This window comes from Myxocyprinus asiaticus, chromosome 23, assembly GCF_019703515.2.
Source record: "Myxocyprinus asiaticus isolate MX2 ecotype Aquarium Trade chromosome 23, UBuf_Myxa_2, whole genome shotgun sequence".
NCBI classification, from domain to species: Eukaryota; Metazoa; Chordata; class Actinopteri; order Cypriniformes; family Catostomidae; genus Myxocyprinus; species Myxocyprinus asiaticus.
The window spans coordinates 23015474-23032167 of NC_059366.1; the positions used below are offsets into that span (position 1 = coordinate 23015474).

At 38.6% G+C, this 16694-nt stretch overlaps 1 protein-coding gene across 8 annotated transcripts in view; it reads left to right on the plus strand.

Annotated features, from left to right (window-relative positions):
- The window catches only part of LOC127414046 (inactive ubiquitin carboxyl-terminal hydrolase 54-like), a 64535-nt gene that overhangs the window by 29803 nt on the left and 18038 nt on the right, over positions 1-16694 (plus strand). For all 8 annotated transcript variants that reach the window (XM_051651719.1, XM_051651713.1, XM_051651716.1 and 5 more), the window contains 7 exons: positions 5960-6052; positions 8109-8243; positions 9231-9344; positions 10325-10407; positions 12699-12804; positions 14034-14180; positions 15112-15261. In XM_051651719.1, the coding sequence (XP_051507679.1) occupies positions 5960-6052; positions 8109-8243; positions 9231-9344; positions 10325-10407; positions 12699-12804; positions 14034-14180; positions 15112-15261 (828 nt within the window). The remainder of the gene's footprint in view (positions 1-5959; positions 6053-8108; positions 8244-9230; positions 9345-10324; positions 10408-12698; positions 12805-14033; positions 14181-15111; positions 15262-16694) is intronic.

The following is a 16694-nucleotide window of genomic DNA, read 5'->3' on the forward strand; positions in this document are numbered from 1 at the left end:
CGATTCAGTTCTTAACAGCTATTTAATAAAATCCATAAAGCAATCAATAAAAACCTGACTGAAGAACCAAGGATGCAACATAAATGAGTGGGAATGAAGGAGAGGGAGAGAGTTACTGTAGGCGGCCTGTGTTTTCAAAGCTAATATCATATGATCTCCTGCTATTTCTGAGACAGAAGATAACAGTAATGTTCAGGATATGTAATCGGCAACTTCCTGTTGAGTGCAGCAGTAGCTACAGGAATGTTTGGTTTTAGGCTATTTTTAAATGCTTAACCTTCTCTCCACTAACTTTGATTTTAGTAGGAGTGTAACATTCTCTGTAAAAAAAAAAAACGAACCGTACGGTTCGCCACCCACGGTTCGGTACGCATTGTCACCGCGGTCGGTTCACCTCAAGTTTAATGATGCTAATGGAGCACAAGGATTGGTGAACAAAACGAAGCGTCAAACAGCGTGCACCTGAATGGATCTGTAGGTGGATACTCTCTGCGGGTGTTTCATGTGGGTCAACTTGATGACATCACTGTTCTACAAGCATTGTGTGTGGTTGAAAATGGCAAGCGGAGAAAACAAGCCACTGGTAAAGAAGCCTCCTGCGTTTCTCCTTTCTGGAAACATTTATTTTTGCAGTCAGTTACAACAGCGATGGTCAAAAAATGTTTACAAAACTGTTTGCAGCCATCGCTCAGCACGAGTGCCATATATACTGGATATATATGTCAATATTGTGTGTGAGGGTTTATTTAAAACATGCACGCAAGTTCTTCTTGTTTCCTCGCGCGGCGGTAATCTATCACGAGCGTCAGTAATGCACATTGATTAATGACATTAAGATGTCGTTATAGTAATACATTGATACATTATTAATCATTTATGCCGACATCACCCAGGGAAAGAGCCGCAGGTGAGCCGAAACTGCACACACTCCCTTCCATTTTTAAGCAGGCACTCAGTGCCAATTCGGACAGACATGAAACAATAACTAAAGCACTTGGGGTGTTCATGTGGCATTTCCACGTATGATTAAAATACTCAAGCAGCATTATCACAACATCCCTTCTCGTATGCATTTTAATAGCAAGGTTATTCCTTTTATAGTGATATACAGCTTTCAAATATTGAATATATGTTGAGATGAATTTGAAGTGCACTTTATGCTGATGCATGTAGTGTATTAGTGCAGGTATTAAGCTAAAATGTTGATTTAGTAATTAGAGAATGTTTTTTTTAAGTTAAGGACCCTGACGAAAATGAACCATGGTTTTACTATAGTAATATTGTAGTAACCATGACTGCTGTCACATCATGATACAATTAACTATGGTTTTATAATAGTAATACTTTAGTTTCTGTATAGTAACCATGATTTTACTATATATTGTAACCGTGACAGTAACCATGTTTATTTTGTGGTTACTATGATTTTACTACAAATGCCATGGTTAAACTATGTTAACAGTGAAACTACTGTTGTAAAACAGTGATTGTTATTTAAGGGCAAATCTGTTGAAGTGTTTACCAAATAGATTATTCTTTGGATTTGGCAGTGATATTTTTTTTTCTGAACAAAGCAAATACCGAACCGTACCGAAACCATGACCCTAAAACCATGATACAAACCGAACCGTGAGAAATTCGAACCGTTACCCTAGTTTTTAGTAAAGTGCCCTTGATGGGTTTTATTCCGATTTTTTGCAGCTTTGGCATACATCGTTAGGCCAGTTTCTAATTCCTGCTAATTACTGTGTGCATATGTTGTGAAATAATTGTTTTTTATGACGGGAAGGCCTCACATGATAGCACACATTGTTTGAGTGTTTGGTGAGCTGAAGGAATTCTCCCCTTCTCTTTTATTCCTTTTTCCATTCTGTCATAGTAATTTTCATTCTGTCTCAGTCTGTCTCTCTCTTTCATTATCCCTGCCTCCTGTCTGCTTTCCGTCCCCTGGATCTGAAGCGTGTAATATGGTTAGCAATGGGCCATGGTGTTCCTTTTTGCACTGGGCTATCTCTGATATGTCCAGTTTAGGGGCTCGTGCAGCTTTGCTCACTCTTATTGAACTAATCTTTCAAGCAGCAATTTACTGCAAGCTCCAGAGCCATTTCACAATGACCGACTACACAGTTTATCAGTTTCAGCTTAATTTCATTTTATAAAGACCCTGTCGAATTGCCTCCTGAAACCAATGGGATTTATTGTTTTCACTTATAGCCTAGTTATTCTTTTGTTTAAAAAAATCAAAGTGGCTTCAGTGACTGCTATTTGACTGTCCCCATACAGATCAGCAGTTTGAAATCCACTCCATGATGACGGTAAGTTTGAACATTGCTTCAATGAGCAGATGTGGCTGAGGTTGCCAAGTAGACACCTGTACCTCTTTCAAGGTCCTGTAGGCTTCTCACTCAAGTATAGAATTATAGTGGACAGCTCCAAATATATAAAAAAAATAAAAGCTGAATTTAGTTTGTAGACATTCCCAGAGGCAAACTCAGTGGCATGACAGGAACTCACAGAACTTATTATTAAGTGTCAAATCACTGATGTCAAATCAATAGATGGAGACTTGAACGTTGAGACACAGACATGTGAGGTAGTCCATGGCCATTGGCTCAGAATATTCCTGTGTGTCTGCTGAGCTGCAGTATATACAACCAAAAACCAGTAAGAAGAACTGTGTTTAGGGTACAGTGTTTATTGTTGGAATGCCTTTATGAATGCCATTGACTTTTCTAAGGTTATTGGTCACAGATCATCCCTTTTACTCCCTTCTCTTACACTTACCTGAAGTGATTGCCAAAGCCTTCACAGTGATACAGTTGGAATGTTTTTTTTTTTTTTTTTTTTTTAATCATCATTTTGTATCTTTTCAAAATGTTTTTCTGGATTTATCCAACCCAACATTGCCTTTTGATTATAGATGTTGGTAAATGAAGGACTATGTCTGACCTTGCCAAGGCTTGTAATAAAACTTTGTCGGTCAGTTTTCCTAAACAGCTGTTTCCTAAGACCATGTGGTTTGCATTGCAAACAAATAGAGTGTCTTTAACGACTTTGATGGATACGGGGATAGTGCTGTTTAAGTCCTCTCTTAGGCAAATTACATATTCATGCTTGAGGAAACATTTACATAGAGGCTTTTGTCTTGTGTTTAACCAAGCCAGTATTGCATTGCTTGTTTATTCACTTCTCTTAAAGTCGTGCTTGCCATGCAAAGGCCATCAGCAGGAGGTTATATAGGGTCAGAATGGCTATGTTTAGACTGCCACTAAAAATCAGATTTTTTTTGCATATCCAGATTGTATCCAGATGTGTTTTGATAGTCTGGACAGCAAAAAACCACATGAAATCAGATTTTTCCAAATCTGATTCAAACCACATTGGAAGGTAGTATCAAATGCGATTTAAATCTCATTTTTTCAGATGCGTCTCAGTCCGGACGCTCTGGCTGCTCAAATCGGATTTCAAATGGTCTTTTGCGTCACTCTTAACGCGACACACAACGATGACGTAAAAAATCGGTGACTGCAGCATGGAACATCACAATATTTACCAGTCGCTGAGTTTTTCTTGTGTGACGGAGGAGTTCTGCACTGCGACTGGACAGGGCGCTTATTTGGAGAGCGAGATGATGCACCTCCATTTTTCCCACATCTGTTTTGAAAGCATCGTCACGTGGGTACGCCTACATCATTACCAAAGCAACCCATGCAGATAGGTTGGTTATGTCTGAACGCGCATATCTGATTTGATCACATGCAATTAATAGTGCTGACAGTCTGCCTGAAAAGATCTGATTTGAGAAAAATCAGATTTGTCTGCAGTCTGAATATAGCCAATGATGGCCTGAAAGATCAATGCTGTTGAGTACTATTAAGTTTTATTGTGCTGCAGATACACAGGCATTGCCCCATCTGCAGTCAAACAGATGTTTTCTGATTTGTGTCTCTAAAATGGCTATAGATTTTAAAAGGGTTTCAAAATAGGGCAAATGTTAATTTAATGGAGAGCCCTGCAGTCTGCACAAGACTTAGGATGGAAATTGAAGTGTTTTAAACATTATTGTTTACAGACCTTCACTGACTACATTTACATGGACACCAGAAAGTGACTTATTGCAAGAAAGCGGCATATTGGGAAAAGTGGCGTTCATGTTTACTTTCTCTGTATAAGTTGCGTACTCTTTACTCCCACATACATGCGGCTTGGTCAGTAAACAACTTGCTTCACAGCTATGTAATTTCCCCGCAACACTTGTGTAAATAACAAACATGGCATCCGAGGAAGACGTGGCTGCTTTATTCTCTGTTGCTTCGCATTATTTCCAGATATTCCAGTTCCAGAGTTGTTGCTGTGTTTGTTTCCTTCATCGTGACCTGCAGCGGAATTGCGCTGCAATAGTGGGGTTTCTCTCTTATATAAAACTCTGAGATTCCCCCAATGTACTAGCGGATATATGCGAACATGAGGAACAGTCGACATTTTACATTGGTGTGTATAAATGGGTATAGTTTATAGTGTAAATGCTATGAAAATTGCGTTCTCGTTTACATGATGTTTCAGAACGCCGCTTTCTGCAAAAAAAACTGGAATAAACTGTTTTCTTACAAATTACAAGATACTCAAGGCACCATTTGGGGTTCCTCTGATGCCACATTGGGGGAACCCTCTGGATATTCTGTAAACCCTTTCAGTTCTCAGAGAAACTTGTTCTTATTTCCTTCCTTCAAGAACTCCAAAGAACTCATATATAACTCTAAGGCTATAAATGTTTCCTTCAGTAACCCCATCAGCTTTGAGGCACTTGAAATATATATTAAAGTTCCTTGAAAACATTGGATATTAAAAGGTCCTTTCAAAGGTGCCTGGAGGATATCGTGAGGGTTATGTAGTGTCAAACAGTGCCTAGGGTATTTTTAAATTTTTGCAGTGTAGCATAGCTAGCTTTGGAAATTGAAGTTCATTGACAGGGTTTATAACTATTAGACCGATTAAGACTTCATCTATGAAGGCAGAGTCAGACAGCAGATTCAGTTTGGTAGTTGAGTTGTGTTTAGTGGGACTGACAGCTCTCTCAATTCAGCAAGCAAGCTTGTAGCTGTTCAGGATGAGCAGCAGGGCCATGGCATACAAAGTCCTAGCTCATGGCAGACAGGTGGGGTCAGGCCGGCCTCCAAAGCCTCTCGGGCACGACCAGATGGGAGGTGTGTAGGATTGTGTGTGTGTGTGTGTGCATGCATGCGAGCTGCCCAGCAGGAAGCTAGCAGGTCTTTGTTTGTTCCGCTGACATTCCGCATCATCCTTCACCTGGAGATGCATGTGTTCCTCAGAATGAAAAACTCAAGATGGAAAACATGCTCATCACTTCTGTACATCTCTCATTTACTTACCCACACTCAGACTTTTTTGCTGCCTGTTTCTTTACACTCTTGGCTGAAGCATACCAGCTTATCAGACCTTTGTCATCTGATTGGTGAAACAACATAATTGCTTCTCTCGTCTGATGGGTCAAGTTCGGATTACGAGGTGTTGAGAAAGCTAGACTTAAGAGTAGCTCTTGAGTGTTTATCACTGAGAAAGGAATCTGTCAGCATCAGGAAAAACTTGCATGGACTCATCAGGAACAATTTGGCCGTCTTGGATACAAGCTCTCCATCTTCCAACCAGCTCTACTTCTTAGATTGTCTTGCCCTCCTGAGAGACAGATACTTAAGAGGGGGTGGAAAGTCAACTGCAGGCAGTACAGAGTAGCAAATGCTTTTTGAGCCTGATGCATTTTTGATGACTAGAGATACTCGGCCGTTTTAGGTGTGTTAAAGCCTGTCTGATGTTTGATTCAACCTTTTTTTTTCAACCTTTCAGAGTGCGAGACATCATGTCTGTGTGCAGGCAGCTGCAAAGATGAGACAACACTCTAAACATGTTGTTTTAGTCTAATGTTGCACTTTTTTTTCAACAGGTTCTCTGGCATCTTGATATCTTCCGCCGAAGTTTCCGGCAGCTCACTACACACAAGTGCATGGAGGACTCGTGCATCTTTTGTGCTCTGAAGGTAAAGACCTTATTCATAATGCAGAACAATCTCCTCTCCATTACAGCTGCTGTGATTCAGTTATCTCCCTTTTGATTTCAGATCATGTGTAATATGTCTCTGCCAGCTTTATGTGTTGTAAGATTCTGAATTGTTATCAAACCCATGGGGGGAAATGTTGCATAGTGGATTTTATTGTCCTTTTGTCTTCTTCCAGACAACAAATCGATGATCAATTGTGTATTACATTTTAATGTACTATCAAAAAGCAACAAAAGATATGGTCAAGCGGTTATGGCAAAAGAAATATGTCAGGTTGTGTTTAATAGAGGTGCATGGTAGTCTTGTCCAGGTACCCATCTGTGAAAGCAGCCTTTGTCATACCATTCTTTTTCCCATCCTGCTTCTTTTCTGTCTCTCCCTCCCTCTGTTTGTGTTCCCTCTCATTTTATATTAGATTCCATCTAATGTTCAGGAGTGCCATTGGCGCTTTCCATCAAAAGTTCAATAACTCAGCTGGAAATTAGTAAGCTCTCTCCTGAGCGCTATGCCAGCGCAGTAGGGGGCTGCCTGTCTGCTCTCATGCATTTCACTAGGGCAGTATTACTGTCTGCTCTCTCATACGAGTCTGGCCCTGTCTGTATTTTCTTTCAGATGGTTCTTGGTTAGTGACATAATTGCAGTCTTTGTTTCCTTTTGTTTTTCTGGAGTTTTCAACCTTCTAAGCAAAGATAATCTTTGTAGTCTTGCAGAAAAGCATGTGCTGGGTCTAAATGTGACTTAAGTGAAAAAAAATGTCTTGTTTAGACAAAAATGAAAAGTCTGTCTTCATTTAAACACCTTCATAACATTTCAAATCTGTGAAGTTGGCTACAGTGGAGGGTAAGCCTGTTTAAAAAAAAAAAATTATTTGTAAGAATTTGTTGAGGTGTTGATGTTCTTTTTGATTATCGCTTAACTATTTTGATTAAAGTGTTGTTATTGTGTGTGTGTATACTAGTTAACATTAAATATTTTATTTGATGTTTTGTGTTGTATGGTAGTGCAACATGCTATACTATTTTAAAAGGCATTTTACTAATTATTTTATAATTGTTATACATGCTTTTTTGACCTCGTAATAATTGAATGACTACAGGGAATATTTGTACTCTTTAAAATGTAGGCCTAATTGTCACACTGCAGGACCATTTGAAATGAGTGAAAATGAAATGGTTAACAGTCTTTTTGTATTTTTTTTAAAATGTAATTATAGGATTCTTTAAATACTCCCCCTAATGTGTCTTAGGCAAGAAAAAGAAAGACACAATTCTTGTGCAATATGTATTCCATATTCTATATTTCACTAATCTTTTTAAAGATTGTATTAATTTGCATGACTTTTACAGCCTTTTAAAAGCACAATTTTAAAGTTACCTGATATTTCCAGGTTTTCCAACGATCATGGGAATGCTAAATCAGTAAAACAATCCAAATATTAGGCTACAGCATTAAAGTAACTTCATATGACTATATTCAGTTTCCTCATGCAAATAAGGAAAAGAGAATAGTAATATCAATTAGATGACTTCAACTTGTTTTCTGCACGCCAAGTCCCCAACTAAACAATAATACCAGTAAAATGGCACTATTTATCTTATCGAAAATTTTCCCTGCAGTGAAAGCATTTATTTCTGTACACTGCTTTGAGTGCATTTCACTCGAGACGAGAGGAAGGGCAGCAGAAGAGTGCAGCGAGTGTCTGTAAGGGGAGAGCTACCTGTACGAGGACGCGTGCTCTGAGGCGCGCTAGAGAACGACGGCGTACATGTCTCTATTAAATTGCACATATAACTAATATTTATATTTTTAAAAATATAATACACTGTTTTGTTGAATTGAAATGTATTAGATTTTTAGCATTTTATATCGATTATTGACAAACACTAATGATCCTCGATAAAAAATATTTTTCAAGATCGATGCATATAAATCGGCTGGATTAGTAAACGATGCATCGACAAAACGAGTGAATCATTGCTCCCCTAATGACAATGCACACATTATTCATCAACTTCCGTGTGTTTGTGTTTTTCAGAGCATCTTTGTGCAGTTCCAATTCAGCAGTGAGAAGGTGCTGCCCTCTGACGCACTCCGTTGCGCTCTGGCCAAAACCTTCCAGAACGAGCAGCGATTCCAGCTAGGCATTATGGATGATGCGGCCGAGTGCTTCGTAAGGGCTCTTACTCTTCTCCATCACTCTGCCGCCCTCCCTCTCCAGAGTATTACGGCTTTTCTCTCCCACTCCCCTCTGTTTCTTCATTCTGTCCATCCTCTTGAGTATGCCTACACATGTCAAATTATCCTCTACTCTACCGAAAATGTAGATTTTCTGGAGGAAAGTCACGCAGTCTACATTGTTAACTTATGCTGCCAGACATTTGTTAGTGCCCTCAGTCCATCAGGGCAAGCAGAAGGAAGGAAAGGGTTTGATTTCTTTTTGGCTCTCTAGTCATCTATATCTGTCATTTCCTCTCCCTTCACTGTCTCCTTCCTTGTCAGTTTTGGTCTCTTTCTCTCTTGGCAAGGATATTTGATAGTACTGATAGCTGTGATGCGTTCCATTGAAAGTAAACCACCCTGTTTGACACTGTAATGCCCCACCTCTCCTGCGATCACAGAGACACTTGTCCAGTTTAAAGAGGATTAATCACCTCCTGATGACTCATTTTAAAGGTATTAGCATAATAAGATCTTAGATAAATAATGGCACTCTGTCTCTGCTTCTTTCTGCTACTGGGATAGCAACATTGTACAATATGCTGACCAGTGAGAACTGCAACCACAAACTGCAAATGTTTTTCTTCCTCCCTTAACCACCATTGTTGTCTGGCCATTATGCAAGGCTAGAGACACTGGTGAAGGTCAGATGCTTAGCGAACTTTCAACATCTCCGTGCGGAACATGAGCCGCCCCCAACTAAACTTCTTGCAGAGCTGCCATAACCCTCAGCCAAAAGAGCTGAGCATGCTGTTTTTCATAGACTCAGTACACACCCACAGGACAGCAAGAATCAATTAACATGAGACATACAGGACAGGCACATTCTGTTCCTCTCACATGCTTTTCCTCAGTGGGATTTTACTTTGCGTTCACAGAGATTACAGCACACAGAGTGTTAATAACATTAACTGTGGTTGGTTTTTCCTATCTCTCGTAGGAGAATATCCTCATGAGAATCCACTTTCACATCTCTGATGAGAGCAAGGAGGACATATGCACAGCCAAACACTGTATTCCTCACCAGAAGTTTGCCATGACACTCTTTGAGCAGGTGAAGCCTCTTCGCAAGCACTTCACAAGTGCTGTTATCTGCTTGAGCAATCTTTTCTTTTGAAGACAACATGAAATATATTCGTAACTCATTTAAGTCCCATAATGGGAAATATTTCCAAGTGAAACAGAAAATTCAGTTGTAAATAATATAGGGCAGGATTTTATAATTATCAGAATTTGATTGGATTGTGAAAGTGTTTGATATTATTGGTTATTGTTATTTTTCCTTGCCCACTCACTTAAGTTAGCAGAGGTGTGGAAAGTAATTTTCTTAATTTTTATCATATAATTTTCATGAAAAATTATGAAAACTAAGTATATATATATATAAAATAGCATACAATGATGAAACATAAGACTGGGGAATTTTTTTTAAGAAAGTAATTGAAAACCTGGAAATATCAGGGAATTTTTCAATTGTGATTTACGGGCCTGGAAAATTTTAATAGTTGTTAATAAAATCTTAAAGTTATGGAAAAGACTTTCATGAAAATGTATATAGTAAATATAATTGTTTTTAGTTATGCTCAGCTTTAAAATATGTCATTGGCTAGAATAGAAATATTCTATAAGATGATTTTTAAAATCCTTATACAGAAATCATGAAGGACATAAAGAATTTATAGAAAATCATTGGTCAAATGTGTGGGAACCCTGTAACCCTGCCCGTAGGGGCAGTGGTGGCTCAGCAGTTAAGATGCCACTGTTGGGCCCTTGAGCAAGGCCCTTGACCTTATCTGCTCCAGGGGCACTGTATCATGGCTGACCCTGCACTCTGACCCCAGCTTAGCTGGGATATGTGAAAAAATAATTTTACTGTATATGTGCAAATGTATAATGTGTGATAAATATAAAAAATTATAAATAGTATTAATTTTGATTTCATGTAGTCGTTTAAAGTTTTAATAGAGCTAGCTTTTAATATCAGACAATATTTGCCAATAACATATTGTTTAATAATATCTCTTTCTCAATTAGTGTGTGTGCAGCAACTGTGGAGCCTCTTCGGACCCCTTGCCCTTCATTCAAATGGTCCACTACATCTCCACCACCTCCCTGTGGTGAGCACAACACCTCTGCTGTGCGCATGCACGCACGCACGCACACACACACACACACACAGTGTGAGTGATAAAAGCATGTACGTCAAAGAATGAGGTCACTTTGAAAGCTGAGAGCAAAAAGGGCCACACTGTGCGCAAAACGGAAAACATGTCCTACACTCTTCTCCAGCTGAGCAAATGCGTTCTCTGCCACATCAAACACAGTGAAACCCATCAGAACAGAAGAGATTCCCTCAGTGGCCAAGAGCACATGGCAACTGCCAGCTTAAATATTACTCTAGGTCTCCTGAACACCAGGGCCACTGCTCTTCATCACGGGTGATGAGCTGTCAGACACAAAGCTGAGCCTCAGAGCAGAGCCGCTCACCCAGAACGTCTGCAGTCAAACTTGGTCAACGTCTGCTTTTAGAGCTGCGCAGTTGCAGATGCACTCTCAATCATTTTCTCAGTCTTCTGCACTGGCAGGCTGGATGCATGGTGCCACGTACAAACACTTGTGAGAACAACAGCGATAAAAGAGATTCATGAATATTCCAGCATGTGTCACGGTGATTAAGGAGGCTTTTTATGATAATAGCTGACATTGTAGTGGAGAATCGCTTTTGTTTGCTCAAGGCCATTGACTCCATGTGTCCTTGTCCTTGTCCTTGTCAGTGTCCCAGTGCAAAAACTGTTCTCATAGATTCAGCCTCTGCACCAAAATAAGAAAAGAATACAATAAAATGTAACATGTATAATTCAAGAATAAGCCACAAGAGACGTGTTACAGTGAGCTTACATGTTTAAAGGGTGGTGTTGGTTATGACGTGAAGTGGAAAATGAAAAAATATAATAAGAGCAATATGATAAAAGTTCAGTAATGTTCAATAAATAATAAAATATATTAAAGGAAAATTCTTGTTTCACACATGATAGCATTTATGGCATAATGTTGATTGCCACAAAAATTATTTTTGACTTGTGCCTCCTTTTCTTAAAAAATAAAATAAAATCTGGTTTACAGTGTGGTACTTGCAATGAAAGTGAATGGGGCCAATCCGTAAACGTTAAAATACCCAGTGTTTCAGAAGTATGGGCACAAGACCTAAACAATATGCTTGCTATCATGATTTTAGTGTGATAAAATCACTTACTCACCTTTACCATGTAAAGTTATATCCAGTTTTACAACTTCATTGCCATTATGATGTAATGCTGTAAACTCTAAAACAACCTTTACAGCTTAAAAGTATACACAAGTTATACAGAAGAATTAAGGTCAGTGCTTTTATAAAATTATAAGCTTCATGTTTCTGCCTTTAAACCCTCTAAAAATTTGCCCCATTCACATCCATTGTAAGTGTCTCACCAAAACCTCAATTTGAAGGGAAGAGTCTAAATGAATTTTTGTGGTAATCAACATTATGCCACAAATGCTGTTGATTGAGCTTAAATTTTATTGAACCCAGAATATTCCTTTAATAACAACAATCACAGAAAACAATTCTTCCACCCAGTTATAAAGTTCACTTGCCTTATTATAAGCTGTTACCCGTATTTAAGCAATGTAGTGACTTGGCGCAGTGATATTGAATTAAAGTAATTAATGTTTTGTCTATTTTACAGTAGCTTGAAACATTGCCCATGTGGTCAAAATATTAGTGGAGGAAGATTTTAGAGTGATTTACAGATAATATATATATATATATATATATATATATATATCTGAATGTCATGATTATGTAAAAGGTATGGTTTGACATGCTGTCCTTTTTTGAGGTAGTATGAGCCACATGTATGCACACAGAGATGTGTGTCCAGGTAACATTATGACACTGCATGGCTGTCTCCATGAGAGCTGGTTGAGCTGAGATATTGCTCTGGCACAGTGTGTTGTTGCAGTGTGTTTAAGGTGTAATGCCCTCCGCTGCAAGAACGAGATAAAACCGGTCCAGACTGTGATCACATAAACACACTCGTGAATACAAAATACACACTATACACAAACACACCCATACACTTGACTCACTTAGGTTAGTATCACAGTTTGAATCCAAATGTTTTATCTCATATTTTATGTCATATGTGTTGTAATAAGCAATTAAAAACCATTTACTTATATTGAATCGAAGCTAATGTATAAATAAGTGTGTGTGTGTGTGTGTGTGTGTATACAGTATATACATGGATGTATGTGGATGTGTCTAATATTACAATTCACACATAACTGCAGAAATGTACAGTCTCTTAGAGATGCATTTGAATGCTTGTGTCATCTTAATGTGTAATGTATGTTGGTTATGCTACAGTAACCAGGCAGTGCGCATGTTGGAATGCCGTGAGAAGCCCACTCCGGACATGTTCGGAGAACTGCTGAGGAATGCCAGCACCGTGGGAGACCTGCGCAACTGCCCGGTTAGCATTACCACACACTCCCCTCCTTCAAATCAAGTGCTAATTAGGCATAATAAAGCCTGTGTGTGTGTGTGTGTGTGTGTGTGTGTGTGTGTGTGTGTGTGTGTGGGTGGGTTTGAGTGGTTTACGGGGACATTTTTTTAGGTTACAAACTGGTAATTACAAGGGTATTATGCTATAAATTTGGTTTATGAGGACATTTCTAGTGTCCCCATAATTCAAATCGCTTATACTAAACGATGATTTTTTTGAAAATGTAAAAATGCAGAATGTTTTTCGTGAGGGTTAGGTTTAGGGGTAGGGTTAGGGTACAGAATCTATAGTTCGTACAGTATAAAATCATTATGTCTATGGAGAGTCCTCATAAGGATAGCCGCACCACAACGTACGCGTGTGTGTGTTTGTGTGTGTGTGTGTGTGATGGTTGTCTGGGTTTGAATAGGAATGTGGCCATTGTGTAATCACTGGGTCAAAACAGGAAGCAGTCAGTGGAATGTTAATTTGTCTCACGGCCTTGACAGATTTTTACATAAAGCACACACATTTGTTTTTGTGTCAGATCAGGGGATTGCCTTGGATTGGGGACATCTTATCAAAATGATTCATTATATACTTTGTATGACAAAAAGAGATGTTAGAAAGAATGTTAGCCTCAGTCAGCATTCATTTTCATTGTATTGGAAAAACATGCAAAAAAAAAAGTAAATGGTGACTATGGCTAACATTCTGCTTAACATCTCCTTTTGTGTTCCATAGAACAAAGTCTGACAGGTTTGTAACAACATGAGGCTGACAGTAAATGGTGACAGAATTTTCATTTTTGGGTGAACTATCCCTATAAAATATGCATACAACAATGAATCAGAATGCATTATAATGGGTTACTTTGCTTGTCTGTTTGTCAATCAGTGCAACTAAACGTTTTAAGATTTGGCACAAAAGAATACATTTGAGAGCTTAAATACTCTCACTGCTTTACTTACGATAGATCTGTGACAGACACTTTGTCTTGACCCTCAGGGGTGCTGCAGTCATGCTTCACATTCATTCAGAAACATACACAAACATGCAGAATACGGCAGTGTAGATATGCTTTGTGGAGTATGTTAGGGTGATTGTCAAAAGTTTGGCTGGGGGTAATTAATGGTAACAGTCTGTTCATGTTTATTTGTGTGTTTCATTAAGCACTAGTATGAGACTTTTTTTTTTCTTCTTTCTTTTGTCTACAGGGGAATTGTGGAGAAAAGCTCCATATTCGACGTGTGCTGATGAACTCCCCAGAGATCATTACCATCGGCCTGGTGTGGGACTCGGACCACTCTGACCTGGCTGAAGACGTTATCCACAGCCTGGGCACCGTCCTACGGCTTGGAGATGTAAGACATGCTCTCTGCCTGTGGTCAGAATCCCCAAAACTCTTAAAACTTAAATAGGTGGATAGATAGAAGTCCTTTGGTGCAAGGTGCCGCACTTTGTGCCTGATAGGCTGGCAAGGCCCAAACACTAACCACATAGAGCTGTTCAGGTTGTAGTCTTACAACCCAGAAGACAATTTGCATTTTCGAGACATGGGTTCCCTAGGGAATTTCCAATCAGTTTTTAATTTTTTAGAATAATAGGGTCTGTGGTTAAAATTTCTGTAAAGTACTTTCACGTTTTGTTCTACAACAGAAATTTCACTGTCTCTGCCATACTTATGCTGCTGTGAATTTTTTTTAAAGTAAATTTTGCTAACAAGTTGCTGTCAGGCACAAAGCGAGGGCAACCTTTGTATATCAGCATAGACAAACAAACCCACAGTTTGAGAGCTGACTGATGGATAGCATGTTTGATTGGCAGAAATGAGAGCTTTTTGCGGTTATAAATGGTGATAAATGCAGTGCTGCGACTCTGAGAGCACTAAATTGCTTGCAAAATTTTATGCACATGGGGTTTACAGGCTGGGGATTACTTGATGCATCAAATACTGTGACTCGCACACATAACAGGGACGGTCAGTCATTGAGTTCAGCCTCACTAAGGACACGTAGTGGGTGAACATTTCAGTGTGGCATGTAAACAGTTTTAAAATGGCCCAAACAAATGACAGAAATACACCTAGAGATCAAGAGTGGTCATTTGATAATCTGTTTTTAATTCATTTAAAAGAGCTCATGGTCAATCAAAATCTTCCCAGAGGCGCCCCTAAATTTTTACGCTGTCTTTGTAAGGGTGTGTTTGTGTACATTTACTGTTATGCATGCGTATGTGAATGTGTATGTATTTATGAGTGACAAATGACCTCTCCTCCTCCTGTTTCACCCATAGCTGTTCTACCGAGTGACAGAGGACAAAGCTAAACAGGCGGAGCTCTACCTTGTGGGTGTGGTCTGTTACTATGGCAAACACTACTCCACTTTCTTCTTCCAAACCAAAATCCGGAAGTGGATTTACTTTGATGATGCTCATGTGAAAGAGGTAAACATCTGATGAGCAAAATCTTTGTATAACCAGCAAATGTGAAAGACAGAAGCTAAACCGATTTGCCTGGGTTTTACGTAGGGCTGCAACTAAGTTATTTTTTTTAAACGATTAAGATTGATTACTCTTCGATTATTTCTTCGATAAAGCAGATACATTTTTTAAAATATATTTCCTGTATAGAAACGTTTTTTATACTGTGTAAAGGTTTTAGGCACTTGTTACATACAAAATGTTGTATAGTGAAAATATTTTCAAAAGTAATGCCATAAATAGTTTTGATTGATCAATTAACGTCGTACAAAGTGCAGTAATCATAAAAAAAGCTAAATTAATATTTTGTGTGACCACCCTTGTCATCAAAACAGCACCAATTCTCCTAGTTACACCTGGACACAGTTTTTCTTGGTTGTTGGCAGATAGGATGTGTCAAGCATCTTGGAGAATTCGCCACAGTTCTTCAGTCTATTTAGGCTGTCTCAATTGCTTCTGTCTCTTCATGTAATCCCAGACTGACTCGATGTTCAGTGGGGGCCTCTGTGGGGGGCCCATGCCATCTGCTGCAGGGCTCCCTGTTCTTCTATTCTGTTCTATTCTATTCTATTTGCAAAAGAAATGTTTGGGAATCTAAAATCTATATTTTTAATTAATTATATTTATTTATCACACATTTGCACATATACAGTGAAATTCTTTTTTTCACATATCCCAGCTAAGCTGGGGTCAGAGTGCAGGGTCAGCCATGATACGGCGCCCCTGGAGCAGTAGGCATCTTGGCAGTGCTGGGGCTTGAACCCCCGACCTTCTGATCAGTAACCCAGAGCCTTAACCGCTGAGCCACCACTGTCCCTGTCATATTATATTTTTGTGAAAAATCTTGTTTCTAAGACTTTTGCACAGTACTGTATATAAAAAAATGGGAATTACGTCTATGTTAATCAACTGTCTCATTTGACTGTGGCAATAAAAAAAATAAAAAAAAAATAAAAAGAGGAATAGTTCACCCCCCTATCTAAAAAAAGTGATTTAATAAAAATAGAAATGATAAAGGGTGTAAAGATTTGGTTCGGTTTATGGTACTGAATTCACGATTCTTTACTCTCACAAAAATTTGAACAAAGCATAAATCTTGAAAAGTTACATTTATTTGTATTATTATTATTATTATTATTATTATTATTACTTTCAGGACATGCAATATAGTTCCTTTCCTTTACTTGTAAAACTTGAAAAGTACTGTTCGTTAAAGAGTAAAATTATCCATTGGGATTGGAGTGGGATTAAAAATCAGCCCAGCAGAGGGCAATGGTGACACCAAAATAGAAATACTAATAATTTTGCCCAGCAGAAAAATACATAATTGTTAAATACATACTGTATGCTTGTACACTGCTTGTACACTGTCACTGATTACACACATTTTAAGTATT